Genomic DNA, 20537 nt, shown 5'->3' with positions numbered 1-20537 from the left:
CTAATTTTTCCTATCTCTAGGCACCCGACTTTATGTCACAGGAAGCCTTTCTATTTCTAGGCCTCTATCATAGTCATCCAATCCCCCAGCATGCGCCGCGTCCCCCAGGTCGGCCCCCTCGAAAGGTGCCCAAATCTATGCCTGCTCGAAAACTTTGCTGCTCGGAGAGCTTCCCGGCGTGGCGACTGAAACGAAGGGACTTCATGATCCGCTTCGCTTGGCCGGTGAGACGCCGCCGGGTGGGCTTAACTCCAGGACGTTGGCTCCTGGTCAGGCAGCCGCATAGACACCCTGAAGAGGAGGAGCGATGACGCATTTAGTGGGCGGAGCCCCTTCGGCCGGCCTGCGAGAGTCGCCACGTGAGTGTCGGCGGGGCGGCAGGAGCGGCGACAGCGATGGGCGGCGTGGAGAAAAAGAAGGTACAGCGTGGCTTAAGGCAGGCCCAGCCTGCTTACCGCGTTGCTCTCATGAGGGGATGCCGCTTGCTTTCCCGTGTAGCGAAGTAACGTCTGAAAGTGGAAACACGTTACTTCCGGAACTGGCTACCTAATACACGGCGGCTTGCGGGGTTTTTTTTTACTATCCTTCTGGTGAAGCAGGGCCGTAGCATGCAGAAGGTCCCAGGTTCGGGTTCAGAGCCTGATGGTCTCTCCAGATAGGATTGGGACAAACCCTGCCAGTTCGTGTAGACGCTTCAGGGCTAGGTGGACCAGTGGCCAGACTCGGGATGTGTTAGCTTCTTATGTTCCCGTGTCCTGGGGCAGGAGTAGCCGAAGGGATGCTCTCAAGATGCTGGACTTCCAACTCGTGTCACTCTCCTCTATTGTCCACTCTAGTTGGAAGTGCCGTGGGGCATCTGCATTCCCTGTAGAAGGTCTGAGGCTTATTCCCCAGCATCCCCAGGTGTGGCAGCGAATGTCCCCTGCCTGAAACCCTAAAGAGCAGCTGCCAGTCAGTGTAGACCAAACTTTCTCATCCTTGGGTCCCCGTATGTTATTGGACACTACAACTCCCATCATCCCTGGCTGCTGGTCCTTCTCACTGGGGATGATGGGAGTTGTAGTTCAATAACATCTGGGGACCCAAGGTTGAGAAAGGCTGGTGCAGACAAATAGTGAACTAGATTGTATAAGGCAGCTTCCATAACTCATTGATAGAACATCTGCTTTGTATGCAGAAGGCATATATCAATCCTTGGCATTTCAGAGCTGGGATGGACTCCTTGCCTGAAACCCTGGAGAGCTGCTGCCCTTCAGTGTCAAAAATACTGAGCTAGATGAACCAGCAGTCTGACTCTGCTTAAGGTAGCTTCCTATGTTCCTGTCTTAGCTGTTTACTATCTAGGCATGAAGGCAGCACTGTAGGATCACTTGCTTTTAAATTAATACGCTTAATTTCTCACTGCGAGCCACTCAGTTCTTTGTTTGGGTTTAACTCGTGGAAGGACATATATTAAGCGTTAGATAGATAGATAATTTATTACAGTCTGAGACCAGCTTATAAAACACACTTGGGGGTATTAAGCGTTGTCTCTCTTTTCGTCCCAAAGTACGAGAGGGGTTCTGCTACCAACTATATTACCAGGAACAAAGCCCGGAAGAAGTTGCAACTGAGCCTTGCAGACTTCAGGTAAGGAAAGGAATCATCACTTACCAGCTTACTGTGGCCCCTTGATACATGTGTGTGTGGCAGGAGTGTCTTGAGTATTGCAGTGCTGCCTGGCAGGGGCGTAGTTGGTCTCTCTGTACACACATGCCACTGGATCTCCGTTTGCATCTCTCTCGTGGCTACTCACCACAATGACTCTGCTCTTCTTCCGCAGTCTGAGGAGAGAGTGCTCTGGTGCTCGAGTTCTGCTACTGGACTTCTTTTGGGGGCATCTGGGTGGCCAGAGAGAGAACAGGAGGCTGGACTGGATGGGCCATTGCCTGATCCAGCAGGCCTTTTTTAAGGTCTTATGTCAGTTCTTAAGGTCTTATGTCAGGGACACGGGTGGCGCTGTGGGTAAAACCTCAGTGCCTAGGACTTGCCGATCGTATGGTCGGCGGTTCGAATCCCCGCGGCAGGGTGAGCTCCCGTCGTTCGGTCCCAGCTCCTGCCCACCTAGCAGTTCGAAAGCACTCTTAAGTGCAAGTAGATAAATAGGTACCGCTTTATAGCGGGAAGGTAAACGGTGTTTCCATGTGCGGCGCTGGTGCTGGCTCGCCAGCTGCAGCTTCGTCACGCTGGCCACGTGACCCGGAAGTGTCTTCGGACGGCACCAGCTCACGGCCTCTAGAGCGAGATGAGCACGCAACCCTAGAGTCGGACACGACGGGCCCGTGCGGGCAGGGGTACCTTTACCGTTACCTATGTCAGTTAGGGCCAGTGTGTTGGTGGTGGAGTCATAGCAGACCCTGTCGCACTGACTTCTTAGTTTTGGGTTGTAGTGGTGGTGACAGCAGTATCCTGTCGGAAGCACAAGGGCAGAACCATTCAGTTAATAACCTAAGGGTTAATTCTGTTTACAGTTAGTTAGAAGGTTGTGGTGTTGCCCAGCAGATTGGCATGATCCTTGCCAGGAGAGCTCACGTTCTAACTGGCTGTGTAGTTTCAGAGGAAGTTTTACCCTTTCTCTTTAGTTGCTGAATATCTTTCTGCTATGAACAAGGCTTGTAAATGAGACAAAACCTCTCTGTCTATGTCTCCTCAAGTTATACGCAGTTTTTGTTCAGTTTACCCAATCAAGTATTATCATTTTCACCTCTCTCTGGTCTCCGTCTGCATTATTTAGGTGACTGCTAACAGTTCCGACCTGTGATAGCTTCACAGTGAATAGCATTGTGCGTTATGTTGCCTTAACTTGGCCAACGGGAAACCGACAAGACATCTGTTCTCTTCCCCACCCCCCTGCCCTTTCCAGGCGACTCTGCATCCTAAAAGGGATTTACCCTCATGAACCCAAACATAAGAAGAAGGTGAACAAAGGATCTACTGCTGCCAGGACTTTCTACCTCCTGAAAGACATAAAATTTCTTCTCCATGAGCCCATCGTCAACAAATTCCGGGAATATAAGGTATTGTGATCCCGGGGGATCTTGCAGCATTACAAGCATTAGATTTAATATCACCACCTGGAACAGTTTTAGAGAACTGACTTTCGAGACAGATTAGAGGAAGGGAGTTATCATTTCCTTTCAAGAGCTGCAGTCCATTTTGTTCCCCCTGCTCAGTGATTTGGGTTTTATAGAAAATTTTGAACTGCAAAGGAAAAATTTCTGTTTCAGAATTTCCTGGCTAACCCACATAACTGAACACCAGAACAAAAAGGCATCGAGGCAAACTGAAACTACTGTTTCTGAAAGAGTAACTTCCCTAGGGGATTTAAGTATCAGGAAATAGCCTGAGTGATTTAATTCTGCCTATTCATTTTGCTTGTAGCAAGTAAACAAAGTTTGAAAATTTTGAAACTGTCAAATGTGCCTGATACTGTATTTGAAGTTGGGATTCATTCATTCCTTGTTTCAAATGAACTTCTTCAACTGAATATTTTCCATGGAAAAAACAAAGCACTGAAACATCCCACATCGCTGCCTTTTCTTTAATGACTTGATCCTGAGCCCGGTTGCTAATGAGATGCATTACGTGATAGAATATCAACTCCCTCAAATGAAATCAAACTTGTATTTGTCCGTTGTAAAGTTTATCAGCCATTAGTGTTTCTGGCAGAAAAGCTAATGTAATGTCAGCATGTGTCACCCACAAAGAGATGGGGTGCCGCTGTCTCCTAGCTGCAGAAGCGAGAGGGGGGACTTAAGATACAACTGGCGCTCACTGTCTGCACTTTCTGGAAACAATTGAAGACATTTTGTTCTGACCAGATTTTCCCAGCTGCATAAAGTGTCCACTTGTTAAGGTTTTAGTCTTGTTTTAAATGTTTTTGTTGCTTCTGTGTTTTTAATTATCTTACTTGTAAATTGCCTTGAGATGTTGGTTAAGAAGGTGATTATTAAATCTGTAGCGATGAGGATGATAGCGAAATGTTGGTGGGCAGCAGACTAGGTCAGGGAATTTTAGACTGGGTGGCCAGCAACTGGCAAGGGCACCTGTGTCTGAAACCTTTCTTCCCTGCAAGGTATTTGTCCGCAAATTGCGCAAAGCTTACGGGAAGAGCCAATGGAACACTGTGGAACGGCTGAAGGACAACAAACCTGGATATAGGTTGGACCACATTGTCAAGGAAAGGTAAGAGATGGGAGGCCCAAGGGAAAACCTTGCAGAGGAACCACAATGGGGATCCAAGTAACTGGGCACAGGAGGGTCAGGGGATGGGAGTGCAGTTCCCTCTGACCAAAGAGGCACCGGTACCAGGAGCTCATCCTGTGGATGTGCCACTGGGGCTGGCCCTACATGCAATTCCCCTTCTGATCCAGCATCCTCAATTTCTTCCCCAGCAGAAGGGGGATCCGATCCCGTGGGGACAGGGCAAGCTGACTATAGTCCGTTTGTTTATAAAGCACTCTGGGATGATTAAGGCTGTGTGCGTTACATGGTCTTGTTCTTCACCTCCCCCTTGCAGGTACCCAACCTTCATTGATGCCTTGCGGGACCTTGACGACGCTCTTTCCATGTGCTTCCTCTTCGCCACCTTCCCGCGTACCGGCAAGTGCCACGTTCAGACGATCCAGCTGTGCCGCCGCCTCACCGTGGAGTTCCTCAACTACGTCATCTGCTCGCGCTCTCTGCGCAAGGTGAGCTGAGTGAGAGGCTATGGGGAGTTACGGATCCAGGAAGGGGTTGGCTTTATTTCAGATAGATCAACGCACATCAAGCTGGGTAACCTTAGAGAGAAGGGTTTTCAGCATCCTGGTGCCCTCCAGATGTTTTTGTCGGAACCTGCGATCGGCCAAGCCCCTCTGGAATCACCTGTGACGTGATTAACGACCTGAGCCTTTGATAAGGCTCCAGGCACATTCCCCATTACGCAGAGAATCAAAGCAACACGCAGAAGTGATGAGATTTATGGCTACATCGCTATGCTTTATTACTAACTACGCAGACAGAAAACACATCCTCTCTCTGTGAAAGCAGAGAGCAACTGAACAAACAAAGGAACATGAAACCAGTAACATCACATCCGTCTCCTGTCTTCCGTGAGACTTCCAACAGTCTGGAATCCCAGGAATGTAAACAGAGTCCTGTGACTCCAAGCACTGCACAGTGGCAAACAGAAACTAACAGTTTTCGCCCTCTTGGGCTGCGCTTGCTGGTGCTGATGAGAATTACTGCCTGCAACATCTGGCTGGCTTAAGCGCTCCATCACTGCCTTGACCAACCTGGTGCCCACCAGAAGTTTTAGACTGCAGCTCCCATCAGCACCAGCAAGTGTGACTGTCTGATGCTGAGGCTGCTTGGGAGCACAGCCATGCTGGCTGAGCTTGATAATTCCCTTTTAATGTCGATTCTTCCTCTGGTGGGGCAAGGGGGAGAGAGGAAGCATTGATTTCTCAGGGCCAGGAAATCTAGAATTTGGAAAAGTAACCATTGCTTCAGCAATGCAGTAACTCAGCCTAGGGGCGTTTTGTATAGGAACTGTAGGCTCCACTTCTTTCTTGCTCAAGTGCTGATCCTGGCAGGAGTTTCTGTGTGCTTCCTCCTCCTCCCAAGTAAACCCAGGTGCAGCTAGCTGGAGATGGAGTGTTGGGGAGCGGTCTGAGACACAGCCAGGAAACCAGGCACCCGGTGTAGGGACCTCCAGCCCCTGGAACAGAGATATCTGGCTCTTGTTGCTTCCCAGGGTCACAGGCAGTGCTGCCCCTCCTCCTGCAAAGACTGCAGGTTTGAGGTCCGGGCAGGGCTGAACCCTGACGGCCTGATGGGGGTCGTAGTCCAGAACATCTGGAGGCCACCAAGTTGAGGAAGGCAATATCAGAGAAGTGGCCGGCCTTTTTTCACCTGCACTGGACTTCTCCGTTGTGTTCTGTGTTGATTCTCCAGCTGAAACCACCCTCTCTCCTCCCCTTGCCAGGTGTTCCTGTCCATCAAAGGCATCTACTACCAGGCGGAGGTGATGGGGCAGCTTGTCACCTGGATAACACCCTACGCCTTTTCCCACAATGTGAGTACCTGGGCAAGATTTCCTGGGATAGTTTTGTTAATCTCATTGTTATTCCCTGCAAAACAAAGGCACTAACTCCTCCAGTATCATGGGATGGAAGGGCCATAGCTCACCAGCAGAGCACCTGCTTTGCATGCAGAAGATCCCTGGTTCATTCCCCAAAAGTATCTCCAAGTACGGCTGGAAATGCCCCCTTCCTGAAAGCCAAGAGAACTGCTGTCAGTCAGTATAGGCAGTATTAAGCTAGATGGACCAAGGATCAGAATAGGGCAGCTTGCTATGATAAATCTTTCAATTTTGGTGGCTATTTCCCCCCGTTTTTAAGTTCCATACTATATCTTTCTTAACATAGATAACATAGATTCCTGTGGCGGATCATTTTGCTTGCCCTTTTCTGCAATCTTCTTTTCGATGTGAGGCCACCAGAACCCTCCAATCAATGGCACCCTGGCTGTGCCTTGGCCCACCTCCTCGTCCCCATTGGCCGCCCAAAGGGAACTAGGAGACCGTGACCTGGGCCTCGAGTCCTTTTGCCCATGGTGCACGTTGACCTCTTGTCCTTGGTTATTCCAGCTGAGCTTCCCTCGGGTCGAAGAATCATTAACTTTAGAAAATGGGCACTGCAGAAGTGACCTTAATTAACAATTAACCCCCCCCCGGAACACTGCTCAGCTGGTGGGCAGCCGGTTATTTGGACACATTTGGCCCTGTCCGTTGGCTTGCATAACTTAAATCTGTTGCTTTTCCCATCAGACCATGCCTTAATGCATCTTGCAGATATAATAGCAACATATACAACCACGCCTTGTTAAAGGGGGTCGTTTGGATAACAGGTGCTGCTGTTGGCAAGCAGGCAGAAGGGGGATAAAGCAAATAATTTAATTAGACAGTGCCTATATGATATCAAGCAGCAGAATAATCTGGCCACAATCAAGAAATTTTGTCCATGATGTGATTGTTTCCCACCAAGTCATTTTGACACTTTGGAACCCTGTTTGTAAAATTTAACAATTCCAAAATACAAACGCGCTTTTAGTTTCACAAGATTGAATATACTCCCTTCGGCTGTACTTGAGGGTCGATTTCAGAAAATTCCACTGGAAAAACGCTTAAGTCCCTGCAGAGATGGCAGTATTGGGTCAGTGACTCATGTGCTTCTGGCTTATATAAAGATGTAAGGAGTGAGGTTATTATCCCTCTATTATTGTCCATGCCAGGTCGCTCAACCATTGCTACTATGTCCTTTCTTTTAGCAGATGAAGATGATCAGGTGACAGCAAAAACTGCAAGGTTTTTAGCGGGGGCAATTACAATAAGATCTGTTATTTGATTATTGATGTAAACCCCCAAAATGTATTTTCTATAGTTAAGTTTTTATCTCTATCTTCAGTACGTTTTATTTTATTGCTGTGGCTAGTGGCTGATGCAAATAAAGATTATTCTGCTTCAGGCGGAAGGGGGATGGCTGCAGTAGGGCTGAGAAAGCCAAGCAGCTAGACTTAGAAGAGGGAGGGAGATGATGACCTCTCCACCCACAGAGACGCCCCAAAGGGAAGTCCAAAAGCAGCAGCCAAACTCAAGAGGCCTCTTCCCTCCTGTAGTTTCCAGCAACTGGTGTTCAGAAGCATTGCTGCCTTCAGCTGTGGAGGCAGAGCACCATCACCATGTCTAATAGCCATTGATAGCTTTACTCCTCTTGTAAAGCCATCCAAGTCGTTGGCCGTCACTGCCTCCTGCAGGAGTACATTCTGTATCTCTGCATAGAGCTATGAAAGTGAAGATGTTACTATAGTGGTACCTCTGGTTGCGAACAGGATCCATTCCGGAGGCCCGTTCGCAACATGAAAAGAGCGCAACCCGCAGCTCTTTGGCGCATGCGTGTGACATCGTTTTGCGCTTCGGCGCATGCGTGAGCGGCGAAACCCGGAAATAACCCTTTCTGGTACTTCCGGGTCGCCACAGGACGTAACCTGAAAGAACGTAACATGAATTAAACGGAACATGAGATATGTCTGTAGAGAAAACTTCTACATGGAAGTAGAACTGGGTGTTTTGAAAGGGGTGTGTGTGTGTGTGTCTGTTACAGTGGCTTAATCGGCACCCCTCTTTCCTCCCAGCACCCGACAGACGTGGACTACAGAGTCATGGCCACCTTCACGGAGTTCTACACCACTCTCGTGGGCTTCATTAATTTCCGCCTCTACCAGTCCATCAACTTGCACTACCCTCCAAAGGTGAGGAATTCACTGTGTAGAATTGAGAAAAACAACTGGAGGGCAGGGGAAATCCTAGGCACTTGAGACTCAAGCTGGTGTACGTGGCTCTCCCTCTCCCAATTTATCCTTGCAAGAACCCTGTGAGGTAGATTAGGCCGAGAGAGGCAGTGACTTGGCCAAGGTGACGCAGTGAGTTTCATGCCCAATTGCCAGCTTAGTGCGGTAAGGTTTTTATTTTTTCATTAACCAAAATATTTATATCAAGTAGGCCACAAGAGTACTTTGACATGGAACCTGTGGGCCATTCACTGCCTTGTCAAGTGGAGGGGGTGGGGAGTGAGGCCAAAATTTGATGCCTCCTTCCCAGAGCTGGCTAAGTGAAGGAGATGCAAGGCTCAGGCAGGGTCCTAGAGCCGTCACACCTCCTCCCAAAGCTTGGAAAGTGCTACCTAGGCTTTGGGATGGACGTGAGGGTTCTAAGACCCTGTCAAAGCCCTCGTGTCTCTTTCCCAAAGTCCAGCATCTTGCTTACTTGGCTTTGGGAAGGCATTGTGGGGGCATCAAATTTTGATTCAGCCGTCATCACGTTGGATCACCTTGATTTTAAAGCAGCAGACCTGTCACTTAAAGGAATGACAACAAACTTGAAAAATGAACTGGTCACAAAAGCACAGAACGGGGGGGAGAGAGAAAGATCAGGCAATTTTGAGGGTCATGCTGGGTGCCACTCAGGAAAAGGCCCCGTCCCACATCTCAGCAGACCAAAATCTGTGTGTGTGTGTGTGTGTGTGTGTGTGTGAGAGAGAGAGAGAGAGAGAGAGAGAGAGAGAGAGAGAGAGATGGCTGTCCTCCAATCACCACCATGGCTGGGCAGGCTTAAGGAGGGTTACAGGCAGAAAAGCCCTGAAGATGGACTTGGGGCTGCCAGCCAGCAGGAATGTTCTCTTGTTAAACTGATTCTGAGGAAGGAGGCCATCCCTGCATCTGTGTGTCTTTCAGATCGAAGGCCAGTCCCTGTCAGAGCTGACGCCAGAGGATGGGGAGGTGTATGCCTTGGACTCGGAGAGCTACCTGGAGGTGAGTGGGCAGGAGTCCCAAAGAATCAGCTGTCTGGGCCTTGGATGGGGAACAGTAGTCTGGATGGAGGGCAAATGCGGGCCTCCAGGATACGCTCCACCTTGGCCCTTGAGACGCTCTCCAGGCCACACACAACAGCCCCGCTTCATTCCCTCCTAGAGTGTGTTTTGTTTGGCTGGGATGTGTCCTTGACCATGCCTCTCACTTGCCTGAAAGAGGATACAGAGTGTTTGTGTGTAGAAACCAACCTTCTGAGCCAGGTTATCTTCAGCCTTTTCAGACCCAGGAACCCCTTTATTTTTATTATTTGCAACCTGCCCATCTGGCAGGGTTTCCCCAGCCACTCTGGGCGGCTTCCAGCACATTTAAAAAGTAAAAAATGAAAAACTTCCCAATACAGGGAACCTTTTGCCATATATTTGCAAGACAGCAGGGCTTCTGTTTTGACCCACCTTGGATCAGGCAACGGCCCACCAATTGAAGACCAGTGTTTACATTACAGGATGGAAAAAGTTCCCCTGGCTGGAAAAGTTTCCCAGCACTTGGTGTTGTGCAGTGTTACAAGTGCACACAAAGGGTAGGAACCTTTTTTCCATCCTGAGGGCCACACTCCCTTGTGGGTAACCTTCCAGGGGCCAAACGTCAGTGGTGGGCAGGGCCAGAGGCGGCAGTGGGTGGGGCAATGGGTGCCTTTTTTTGACCCTTGCACGGTGGGCTACCTTCCAGCCATCCAAAAGTCGGAGGCCCATCCAGGCAAATGCATAAGAGGTGTTACCGCAGTTCAGGGCATATGGAACAGGGTCAGGCCTGGAGAGAGTCTGGATAGGTGTCAAGTGAAGTTTTTAGTGTTTGGTGTCGTATTGTGTTTTTATTATTTGTTGGAGGCTGTGCAGAGTACCTGGGGCAACCCAGTCAGATGTACGGCATATAAACAGATGATGATGATTGACTACTACTACTACTATTTCCTCAAAACCTGTGATTTCCTGGCCCTGTTGGCCACTCCAATTCTGCTTTATGTCCTGCCCCAAATGATTGTTCCAACCACTTTTGCTTCTGTTTCATCTGCACCCAGTGACACAATTAAATACAGTGGTACCTCGGGTTAAGAACTTAATTCGTTCTGGAGGTACGTTCTTAACCTGAAACTGTTCTTAACCTGAGGTACCATTTCTATTCTCATCCTGAAGCAAAGTTCTTAACCTGAGGTACTATTTCTGGGTTAGCGGAGTCTGTAACCTGAAGTGTCTCTAACCTGAAGCGTCTGTAGCCCGAGGTACCACTGTATCTGTTAATTGCTGGACATCTTTCCCCCTGCAGAAACTATCGGCTCTCAGTGCCAGCCTGGCCCGAGTGGTGGCACCCGACCCGGAGGATGAGGCAGTCGTGGACGAGTTCCCCGTGGAGGAAGTAAGTTCTGCCCGGAGCTCTAGAGTAGGGGAGAGCCTCCACAAATCCACCCTCCCACCAAAAAAACCAGCACCACCTGTAACTGTGGCCTGCTGGGAATGGGGCACTGGTCCTTCGTGGGAACAATGAAGCCACACAGCATAAGTCGCTGCTCCAGCCCATTGCAGAGGGGCTGGGAGGGCAAGGCCAGAAGTTGGAGGGGCTTCTCTTGGACTGTAGCTTTCCTTAGCCGTGGTGGTGGGTACCTGAGATGGGAGAGCTCCCCTGAACTCGCCTCAGGTTAACAAAGAAGTCACCCGAGATCCCTGATGCCCCTGGATGCTTTGTACTCTAACTTCCAAGGCTGATGGAAGTCATACTCCAAAAACGTATGGAGGGCACCAAGTTTAGGAAGCTTGGCCTAGAAGGGATCTCACTGTGCCTTTCTCCCCCCTACACCAGGAGAGTGCAGAGCAAGAGGAGGCCCGGAAAAAGGAGCAGGAGGCCCTGGAGAAGCAGAAGAGGCTCTTTGAAGGCCTTCGCTTCTTCCTCAACAGGGAGGTGCCCAGAGAGCCTCTGGCTTTCATCATCCGGTATGTAGCACGGTCGCTCTGCCTTGGGCTTTTGGCTCTGGGCATTTTGCCAGGTTCATCCCAGGCCTTGGTGGTTTGGCTGGATTTTGGTGGCCCTATTGAGGTGGGGAGAAGAGGGGAGTCTGCATGCAAGGACCCCGAACCCTGGCCTCATTCCAGGCTTAAGGCCTAAGACTGCAGCCCTAGCCCCACTTACCTGGAGGTAAGCCCCATTGAGTTATTCCAATAATTTATTTGTTTTATTGCTTGCCCTTCAACCAAAGTCCCAGGGAAGGTCGCAGCGATTTAAAATGCGACCTTTAAAAGGAGTTTAAAACAAATCGTGATCACAGGAATAAAGTGAGTCCTGAAAGCACACACCTCCAGTGTCAAAGGCCAGGGTAAAGAGATAGATCTTATGCATGCAGCTAAGCCTGTACATTCAAGGTGCCAGCTGTACCTTTGTCAGGAGGGAGTTCCGTAACTGGGGGCCTGCCACTGAAAATGCCCTTTCCCATGCCAACATCACCCCAGCTTCTGAGAGTGGGTGAACTGCCAAGAGGGCCTGCTGTGCTGATCTTAACACCCAAGAAAGCCTGTAGGGAAGGAGGCTGCCTTTCTGATATTTGGGGCCTTAGGCATTTAGGGCTTTAAAGAAGTAATAATAATAAGACGCGGGACGCAGGTAGTGCTGTGGTCTAAACCACAGAGCCTCTTGGGCTTGCCAATCAGAAGGTCGGCGGTTCGAATCCCTGCCATGGGGTGAGCTCCCATTGCTCAGTCCCAGCTCCTCCCAACATATCAGTTCAAAAGCACGCCAAAAAGTGCATGTAGATAAATAGGTACCGCTCCAGCGGGAAGGTAAATGACGTTTCTGTGTTTCAGTGTTCCGTTGCACCAGAAACAGCTTAGTCATGCTGGCCAAATGACCCGGAAAAACTGTCTGCGGACAAACGCTGGCTCCCTCGGCCTGTAAAGCGAGATGAGCGCCGCAACCCAAGAGTCATCTGCGACTGGACTTAACTGTCCTGGGTCCTTTACCTTTACCTTTTTTTAATGAGAAGAAGAAAAAGAACAATAATTTATTATTTATGTGCCACCCATCTGACTGGGTCACCAGAGCCACTCTGGGCTGCTCCCAACAAAGTATTATAAACACAATATAACATCAACCATTAAAATCTTCCCTGAACAGGGCTGCCTTCAGCTGTCTTCTAAAAGACAAATAGTTGTTTGTCTCCTTGACATCTGATGGGAGGGCACCACTACTGAGAAGGCCCTCCGCCTGCTTCCCTGTAGCTTCACATCTCACAGTGAGGGAACCACCAGAAGGCCCTCGGAACTGGACCTCAGTTGAATTGTGTATAGAAACAGACTGGCAACCAATTCAGTAGGACTCATTTCTGAGCAGGCATGGTTGGGTTTGTGCTGTAGGGTTTGGTCTTCCTGTTTGATTGGTTCAAGAGGGTGTGTGTCATCGTCCCCTTTCTGGCAGGTGCTTTGGGGGCCAAGTGTCCTGGGACAAGTCTGTTTGCATTGGCGCTACCTATGACGTGACAGACCCAACCATCACCCATCAAATCGTCGACCGGCCTAGTCTGGAAAAGCAAGTGATAGGCAGGTGAGTGCAGCAGTCTCTTGGTCGGGACTACAACTCCCATCGGCCCCAGGCAGCATGTCCTCCTGCCAGGGATGATGGGAACTGTAGTCTGACAACATCTGGAAAGCCTCAGGTTGGCTACCCCTGGGATAAAGGCTTGGAGGTTCACAGTGAGATCATGGGTCTCAGGTTCCTCCCATCCACCTGGTTCTAGATCACTTGTCCATTCTGGTTTTTGAGAGTCTGGGCTTGTGTTTCTCCCCAGGTATTACATCCAGCCGCAGTGGGTCTTCGATTCGGTCAACGCCAAGCTGTGCCTTCCGGTGGCAGATTACTTCCTCGGCGTCCTGCTGCCTCCTCACCTCTCACCGTTTGTGACTGAGAAGGAAGGGGACTACATCCCACCAGAGAAGCTGAAGCTGCTAGCCTTGCAGAGAGGCGACGAGCCAGGTAACGCGATGCTCCGTGAACCGTGGTCCATGGTTCTTCAGACTTGGGTCCCCTGCCATTGTTAGACTGCAAATCCCATTATCCCCAGTTGCTTAGTCAGTGTTATTGGGGGGGGGACAGTTCCACAACATCTGAGAATCCCCCAAGCTTGAAAATCAGTGCTACTGGGGGCTCCCTGATTGGCATTGACCGCTGACAGGGCCTTTTCATTGGTAGTTCCCTAGCTGCGGAATTCCCTCCCTAGTGAGACACACCAATCGTCATCATTATTAACTTTCAGGAGGAATTTGAAAGCATTTCTCTTTACCCATAAATTTGGTGGCTGAAGAATACTGTACCTGCGGTCTAAACCACTGAGCCTCTTGGGCTTGCTGATCAAGTAGGTCAGCAGTTCGAATCCCTGCAACGGGGTGAGCTCCCGTTGCTCTGTCCTTGCTCCTGCCAACCTAGCAGTTCAAAAGCACACCAGTGCAAGTAGATAAATAGGTACTGCTGCGGCGGGAAGGTAAACAGTGTTTCCGTACGTTATGGGTTTCATCACGGTGTCCCGTTGTGCTAGAAGTAGTTTAGTGATGCTGGCCATATGACCTGGAAAGATGTCTGTGGACAAACGCCGGCTCCCTTGGCCTGAAAGCGAGATGAGCACCACAATCATTCTGATGTGTTTCGTTCAGTGAATGGTGAGGGGCTTTCCTCTCACAAGCCTGCCTTACCTGTGTGGCGCTCATGAAAGGTAACACGAGATGGTTCCTTCCTGTAGGAGAAGAGAGCGGATCGGAAGAACAGGAAGAGAGTGACGATGCCACAGAAGACTCGGAGGACGAGGATGAAGGTTCTGAGAAAGAAGATGAGGGGAAGCTGAAGAAGATGGAAGCGCAGAGGACCCAGAGCAAGGTATGTGGGGAGAGAGGCACAATTGTTTCCTGAAAGCTTTGCCTGCCTCCGGGTTGCCCTTTTGAGTTTGTGATTTCCTCCTCATCCTCCTCCCACAGGCCCTCCCGGTGAAGGTGACGGCAGGTAAAGTCCTGAGAGAGGACAAGCAGCGGCTGGCGCAAGAGGAGCAGAGCGAGGAGAAGCGCTTGGCCATCATGATGATGAAGAAGCGGGAGAAGTACCTGTACCAGAAGATCATGTTTGGGAAAAGGCGCAAGATCCGAGAGGTATTGTCACAACAGGCCGCTCCTTCATGTCCTGGGCTTGAGCTCTCTTGCTGTGCTGGGCCTAGGAAAAGGTTGCCTCTCCAAAGTGCGGGTGGGTCCTACAAAGTTGTCCTGTTAGGTTTCCCACCTGCACCGTGGGACTTCCTCTCCCCACCACGTGCCCTAGAATCTGTGGGTTCCTCCAACCTCTCTGGAGCAGCTTTGCAAGGCGCAAGGGAAGGCAGAGGAAGTCATGTTGTGCAGTCCTTAGGACCATAGGATGCTGTCTTCTGCCGAATCAGACCATTGGTCCTTCCTCCTCCTCCTCCTTCTTTATACCCTGCCCATCTGACTGGGTTCCTGAAGCCACACTGGGTGGCTCTGGGTGGCTCACAACAGAATAATAATAATAATAATAATAATATGATAAAACATCAAGCATTAAAACTTCCATGAACAGGGAAGCCTTCAGATAGTTGCTTATTTCCTTCAGATAGTTGCTTATTTCCTTGACATTTGATGGAAGGGCGCTCCACAGGGCGGGCACCACTACCGAGTAGACCCTCTCCCTGGTACCCTGTAACATCATTTCTTGCAGTAAGGGAACTGCCAAAAGGCCCTCGGCACTGGACCTCAGAGTCTGGGCTGAACGATGGGGGTGGAAACGTTCCTTCAGTTATACAGGGCCGAAGCCGTTTAGGGCTGTAAAGGTCAGCACCAACACTTTGAATTGTCCTCAGAAACATACTGGGAGCCAATGTAGGTTTTTCAGGACCGGTATAATATGGTCTCGGTGGCCATTCCCGGTCACCAATCTAGCTGCCGCATTCTGGATTAGTTGTAGTTTCCAAGTCACTTTCAAAGGTAGCCCCACGTAGAGCACATTGCAGTATTGTCTACACCAGCAGCAAATGGGTCTCCTAAGCCCTACCTGGAGATGCTGGTGGAATGAACCTGAGATCATTTCCATGCAAAGAACATACTCTACCACTGCACATCAGCCCTTCCCTAAAATGAAGTAAGATTCTGGTCCTCATGTTACAAATTAAAGACCGATTTAAAGAGGGACATAGGAAGCTGCCGTATACTGAGTCAGAACATGGGTCCATGTTGCTCAGTATTGTCAGCACTGGTGGGCAGCATCTCTCCAAGGGTTCAGACAGAATCTTCCACAGTCCTAACTGGAGATTTCTTGGGTTGAACCTGGGACCTTTTTGTGTGCAAAGCAGATACCCTGTTACTGAGCTATAGCACAAACAGAATTACAGCAATTTGTTGGATGCAGTCCAATATTCCCCCCCTTCCTTCAAGTGAGTCATGTGCCTTGAACAGCAATTTGATCTACAGACATTAGCACAGCCAAGATGGTGACCTCCATATATTGTTGGACTGCAACTCCTATCAGCCCCACCATGGCCAATAGACGGATGATGGGAGTTTTAGTCAAGCAACATCCAGAAAGGCACTGTCTTGGCTACAACCGCATTAGCAATGCTCGACTCTAGGCTGTAAAAAGCTAACCCTCCTTGTTTCCACACATAAAGCTCTTGCAAGGCACAGGAGGAAGACAGGCTGGATTTATTTTATTTTTCTAGATCATTTTTAAACTTACAAAAGAGGCAGTCACTAGCGTTTATTGTTAATTTCAAGTTATAAATAGTATCAGCAAATCCAAGATTACCATTCCAGAGTAGCCTCTTTGTTGGGATCTTTTTATCACAACTCACACACACCCAGCCTTCCTTAAACATTACAAAATAAACATTGAACTCTACAGCAATATCCTATGAGTCACACATCCAGCACTGCCATTGCAGGAAGAGAAGCGGCTTGTATGTGTGCAGGGCCACATTGTCCTCTGCTTCTGCCATTGTGCATTTGTGGGTATTAGCTGAGGCATTCTTAGCTCTCCCTCTGCAACATCTGGCATTCAATAGAGCAGGCATAGAAAACCTTTGGCCTGCCAGAGGTTATTGAACTACAACTCCGGTTAGCCCCAGCAAGCGCGACCAATGACCAGGAATTATGGGAATTGTAGTCCAACAGCAACTGGAGGACCAAATATTCCCCACACAGGCAGTGAAGTGATGGAAAGTTGGTGCTCACTACACAAAACTTTCCTGATCTTAAGTTTGTGGAGTGTGCCACATACTTTTCTTTCTTTAGATTGGCTTTATTGAAAGATTTTCATGGCTAACAGTGCTCCATATACCATCTCTTGTTTTTAGTTCATAGGGTCTTTATCATAGTCGGTTACAATTGGTGTGAGTCATTGCCATCGTAGACATTGTGAGTTTTGGGGGGTGGGGAGGCAGGCGGAGGAGAGAAGGGGGTAGTGTTGTTTCCTTCTGTTGCGTAGTGTGTGTATGGAGTTTTGTTTCAGCATCACGTGGACAGTTTCGTTATCTATTCATATATTTGTTTGCATTGGGGGTGCAGCAGGTTGGGGAGCCCAGAGCTTGGCTGTTTGCATTTGATTAAGTAGCAGTAAGTTTTGTTTGATTGTGGGACAACTTCAGAAGAAACACAACACACGCTTTAATCCAGACTTGAGCAATCTGTTGCCTTCCAGATGTTTTGGACTACAACTCCCATCACGACTGCTGGCTGGGGCTGATGGGATCTGTAGTCCAAGACATCTGGAGAGCACTAGGTTGGCCAAGGTTGCTTTCTTTTGTCTGATGCTGAAAATTCAAGCATTGACCTAACATGTCATTTGGGGGGAGAAAGGGGGGACTTGAGCAAGAGTGTATAGGGTCAATATGGGGCTGCTTTTGGAGAGCAGATTTATTGGTTCATAGAATTAATGAACTGTATGCCACTCTCTGTGACCCGAAGTGCAGTGTTGCTGCAAAAATCTCTCCATGTCCCCTACTCTTTCACCTCTGCGAGAAATTAACCTGAATCTTGAGGTCTTCTTGGCTTGAGAGTTCCAATCCAAGCATTCGGGTGCACTGCACCCATACTAACAGAGGACGATGGCCTGCAAAGGAGTGTTTGCTCAGTGAAATTGCTCGTGATATACACAGAGGCTGCCCATCAGTGCCTCCTATAGTAGCTGGGAAAGATATCAGAATTCCACAATGCACAAAAGACTGTTTGCGGTTCCTGCTCAGTTTCTGTTTGCACTGACTTGGCATCTGCTGTGCTGAATGCACCTCTTTAAACATGCCCACATTTCACTGGGTGTCAGAATTGGACACGCTCCCTCCCTTCCATTTTGAACAGAGGAGAGCTGCAAATAGCTTCTCTCTGAGCCAGTGCAGGGGTGGCCGATGTAGGTGACTTCCCCTCACATAGGAATGGGTGGCCGTGCTCATGGCATTTGGTTTTACTGTCTCTTTTCTTGCCTTTCTAGATGTGGCAGCCATTTTATCTTACACTACACGCCCCCCCCCCACACACACATCAGCCTTTTTGTGACTGGCACCCACAGCCCTTTCCCAAAATTCCAAATGGGCCCACTGACCCAAAAAAGTTGGCAGCCCCTGCTGTATATACCACGTGTCAAATAAGTTGGATTTTTGAGACATGAACTAATGCATTTTGTTTTTTCCTCCCCTCTCAGGCTAACAAACTAGCAGAGAAACGAAAAGCTCACGACGCGGTAGTGAAATCGGAGAAAAAGAAAATGAAGAAAGCACAATGAGAGTAACAGAGGCCTATCATCCCAGCCTGTCCCTTCTCACACAGGCCTACAAGATGGGCACTTTGGGCCTTTCAGCTGTTGGTGGGATGCCTCAGAATTCTGGCTTCTTCCCCTGAATCCGTTTTCACCAAGGTGGACTCTTGTGGGATGATTGGGCCTAGTAGTACCTTGGGCTTCAAGGGGGAGAAGGTCCGCTTTATTTAAAAACACATCTGAATTCTCCTCAGTTCCCATCAGGGTTTTCCTGTTGTATGATGGTTGCTGTCATGCATCAGATTCGCCAGTCAGGACAGGCTTTCTAGGCTTTGATGGAAACAAAAAACGCATGAGGCCACCTCTCCCCACTGGTAAATGTGTGGGGTAACTGAGAGAGTGTGAATAAGGCTCCCCACGCACACTTCCTGTAAGTGACTTTTCGTGAGAAAAAGTCTCTCTGGCTATTTTGGCACAGGGAATAAGTAGGCCTGAGGTCTGCAAGACCACCACAGAGTCCACCCCTTAATTTTAAATGTCACTTTCTTCCAGTTGGTGAGCATATGGGAAGGAGCTTGTGGTCTTTCCAGAGGGCAGAATTGCCTCTGAACTGTTGCTGTGCTTTGTAAAGAAACCTATTTACACTGTCGATGCAAGGGCTCATGTTGAACAGTCCTGTCTTGGTAAACAGAACAGCTTGGGGATTTTAGGGGCAATGGGGTGTGTACCCATCATCATCCTACCCCCGCCGCCTTGCTTTTGTCTTCTTTGATTCTGATGCTTCCCCATAGCACCCATTCGTAGCCTGGACAGCTAAATAATGCATCTGGACCCTGAGCCTCTTCCGCATTTTGTATTACAATTTCAAATCGCAAAATAATTTACGTTCTCTTTTATTAAACTGAGCTTTGAAACGAATTTCAGCAGTCTTCTTCCTCCTCCTCCTTCTCACAAACATCATTGAATTTATTACCTGTCATTCACCAGCAAGTCCCAGGGTGGGTTACAATAATCCAACTTAAAAGCAGTTAGAACCAATTGAAATCACAGTCCAGTTGGCAGAGCATGAGACTCTTAATCCCAGGGTTGTGGGTTCAAATCCGATTCAGACAAGATTCCTGTATTGCAGGGGGTTGTACTAGATGACCCTTAAGGTCACTTCCAATTCTATGGTTTGGTGAATAGGGTGGGCTCTGACAACACACATCTCGGGTTGTGTAAAGAGGCCAGGGTAAAGACAGTGCACCACAGAGCAGATGTGTCTTACAGCTTGCCTTTTGCCTGCCTCTTCCCCATGCCTGTCCACCACCCACAAAGGTCAACTTTTGTGCCGCCTCCGTGCAAATGGCTTATTACCAGAGTAAATAATCTACTATGCTTATATCCTGTCCTTTTTCCTCTAAGAAGCTTAAGGTGGCAAACAAACATGGTTCTACTCCTTCCCATTTTATCCTTGCAACAACCCTGCGAGGTAGGTTAGGATTAGAGATAATAGGGCATTGCAGAAAAGGGACATGGGAAGCTGCCTTATACTGAGTCGGATGGTTGGACTGTCTAGCTCAGTGTCGTCTACACTAACCAGCAGTGTGTCTCCAGGGTTTCAGGCACAGCGGGAGACACCAAGGATTAAAGGTGAGACCTTCAGTCATGCAAACTGGATGCTTTACTGTGTTTGGAACAGAGGAAGCTGCCCTGAATAGCTCAGCTGGTTAGCACGGTACTGATAACACCAAGGTTGCAGGTTCGATCCCCATACGGGACAGCTACGTATTCCTGCATTGCAGAGAGTTGGACTAGATGACTCACAGGGTCCCTTCAAACACTGAGATTCTGTGACCACGTTTATCCCATTGGTCCATCTAGCTCTGTATTGTCAATACTTGACTGACAGGAATTCAGACAGACCCTACCTGGAGGTGCCGATAATTAAACCATGGACCTTCAGGCAAAGCAGGTCCTGTGTCCTTGAACTATGGCCCTCAAGGTAGAAACAGTCCTGTTACTCGCTTTGTGTTGCTGCCACGTTGATTCTTTTTTTGCAGAATCAGGATCATGGCACCTTTGATAAGAGGGGAAAGAGGAGGAGCAAAACAAGGTGTTTCAACAGATAATTAATAGAACACAAGTGAGGCAAGTCCAGTTTAACAATGACAAGAATCTAGTTTTTAGCAGACGCAGTCAGATACGTGAGGCATGTCTTGCAAGGTGGCATGTGGCCAGATGGCAGCAAGGTGAAAGCCTACACCAATCTACTCCCCCTGCAGTTAAAGGGGGGGGCGATACTTCCATGCTTCCCATTCCCTTACTAAAGTGGAGAAAAGTTACACACAAGATACACTCTTGACAATTGCATTTGTGATATCAGAAGTTACTTC

The 20537-nt window shown here is 48.9% G+C and overlaps 1 protein-coding gene across 1 annotated transcript; it reads left to right on the top strand.

Moving 5' to 3' along the window:
* Nucleotides 1-309: 309 nt before the first annotated feature.
* PES1 (pescadillo ribosomal biogenesis factor 1) lies at nucleotides 310-19080 on the top strand. The gene is made up of 15 exons (XM_053368359.1): nucleotides 310-419; nucleotides 1550-1629; nucleotides 2903-3056; nucleotides 4115-4224; nucleotides 4559-4730; nucleotides 6008-6097; nucleotides 8215-8331; nucleotides 9313-9390; nucleotides 10711-10800; nucleotides 11242-11372; nucleotides 12847-12972; nucleotides 13217-13401; nucleotides 14162-14295; nucleotides 14394-14561; nucleotides 18109-19080. Exons 1-15 carry the CDS (start codon nucleotides 396-398, stop codon nucleotides 18187-18189), a joined length of 1740 nt encoding a protein of 579 aa, XP_053224334.1. The 5' UTR covers nucleotides 310-395; the 3' UTR covers nucleotides 18190-19080.
* Nucleotides 19081-20537: the final 1457 nt, after the last annotated feature.

The sequence above is a fragment of the Podarcis raffonei genome, chromosome 16 (assembly GCF_027172205.1).
Source record: "Podarcis raffonei isolate rPodRaf1 chromosome 16, rPodRaf1.pri, whole genome shotgun sequence".
Classification (NCBI taxonomy): domain Eukaryota; kingdom Metazoa; phylum Chordata; class Lepidosauria; order Squamata; family Lacertidae; genus Podarcis; species Podarcis raffonei.
The sequence above is the reverse complement of the archived record's forward strand: the minus strand, read 5'-3'. Positions and strand labels throughout refer to the sequence as shown.

Coding starts and splice junctions, on each gene's coding strand:
- PES1 (XM_053368359.1), top strand. CDS start 396: ATGGGCGGCGTGGAGAAAAAGAAG. Junction 3,057..4,114: donor ACAAATTCCGGGAATATAAG/GTATTGTGATCC, acceptor CTTCCCTGCAAG/GTATTTGTCCGCAAATTGCG. Junction 6,098..8,214: donor CCTACGCCTTTTCCCACAAT/GTGAGTACCTGG, acceptor CTTTCCTCCCAG/CACCCGACAGACGTGGACTA.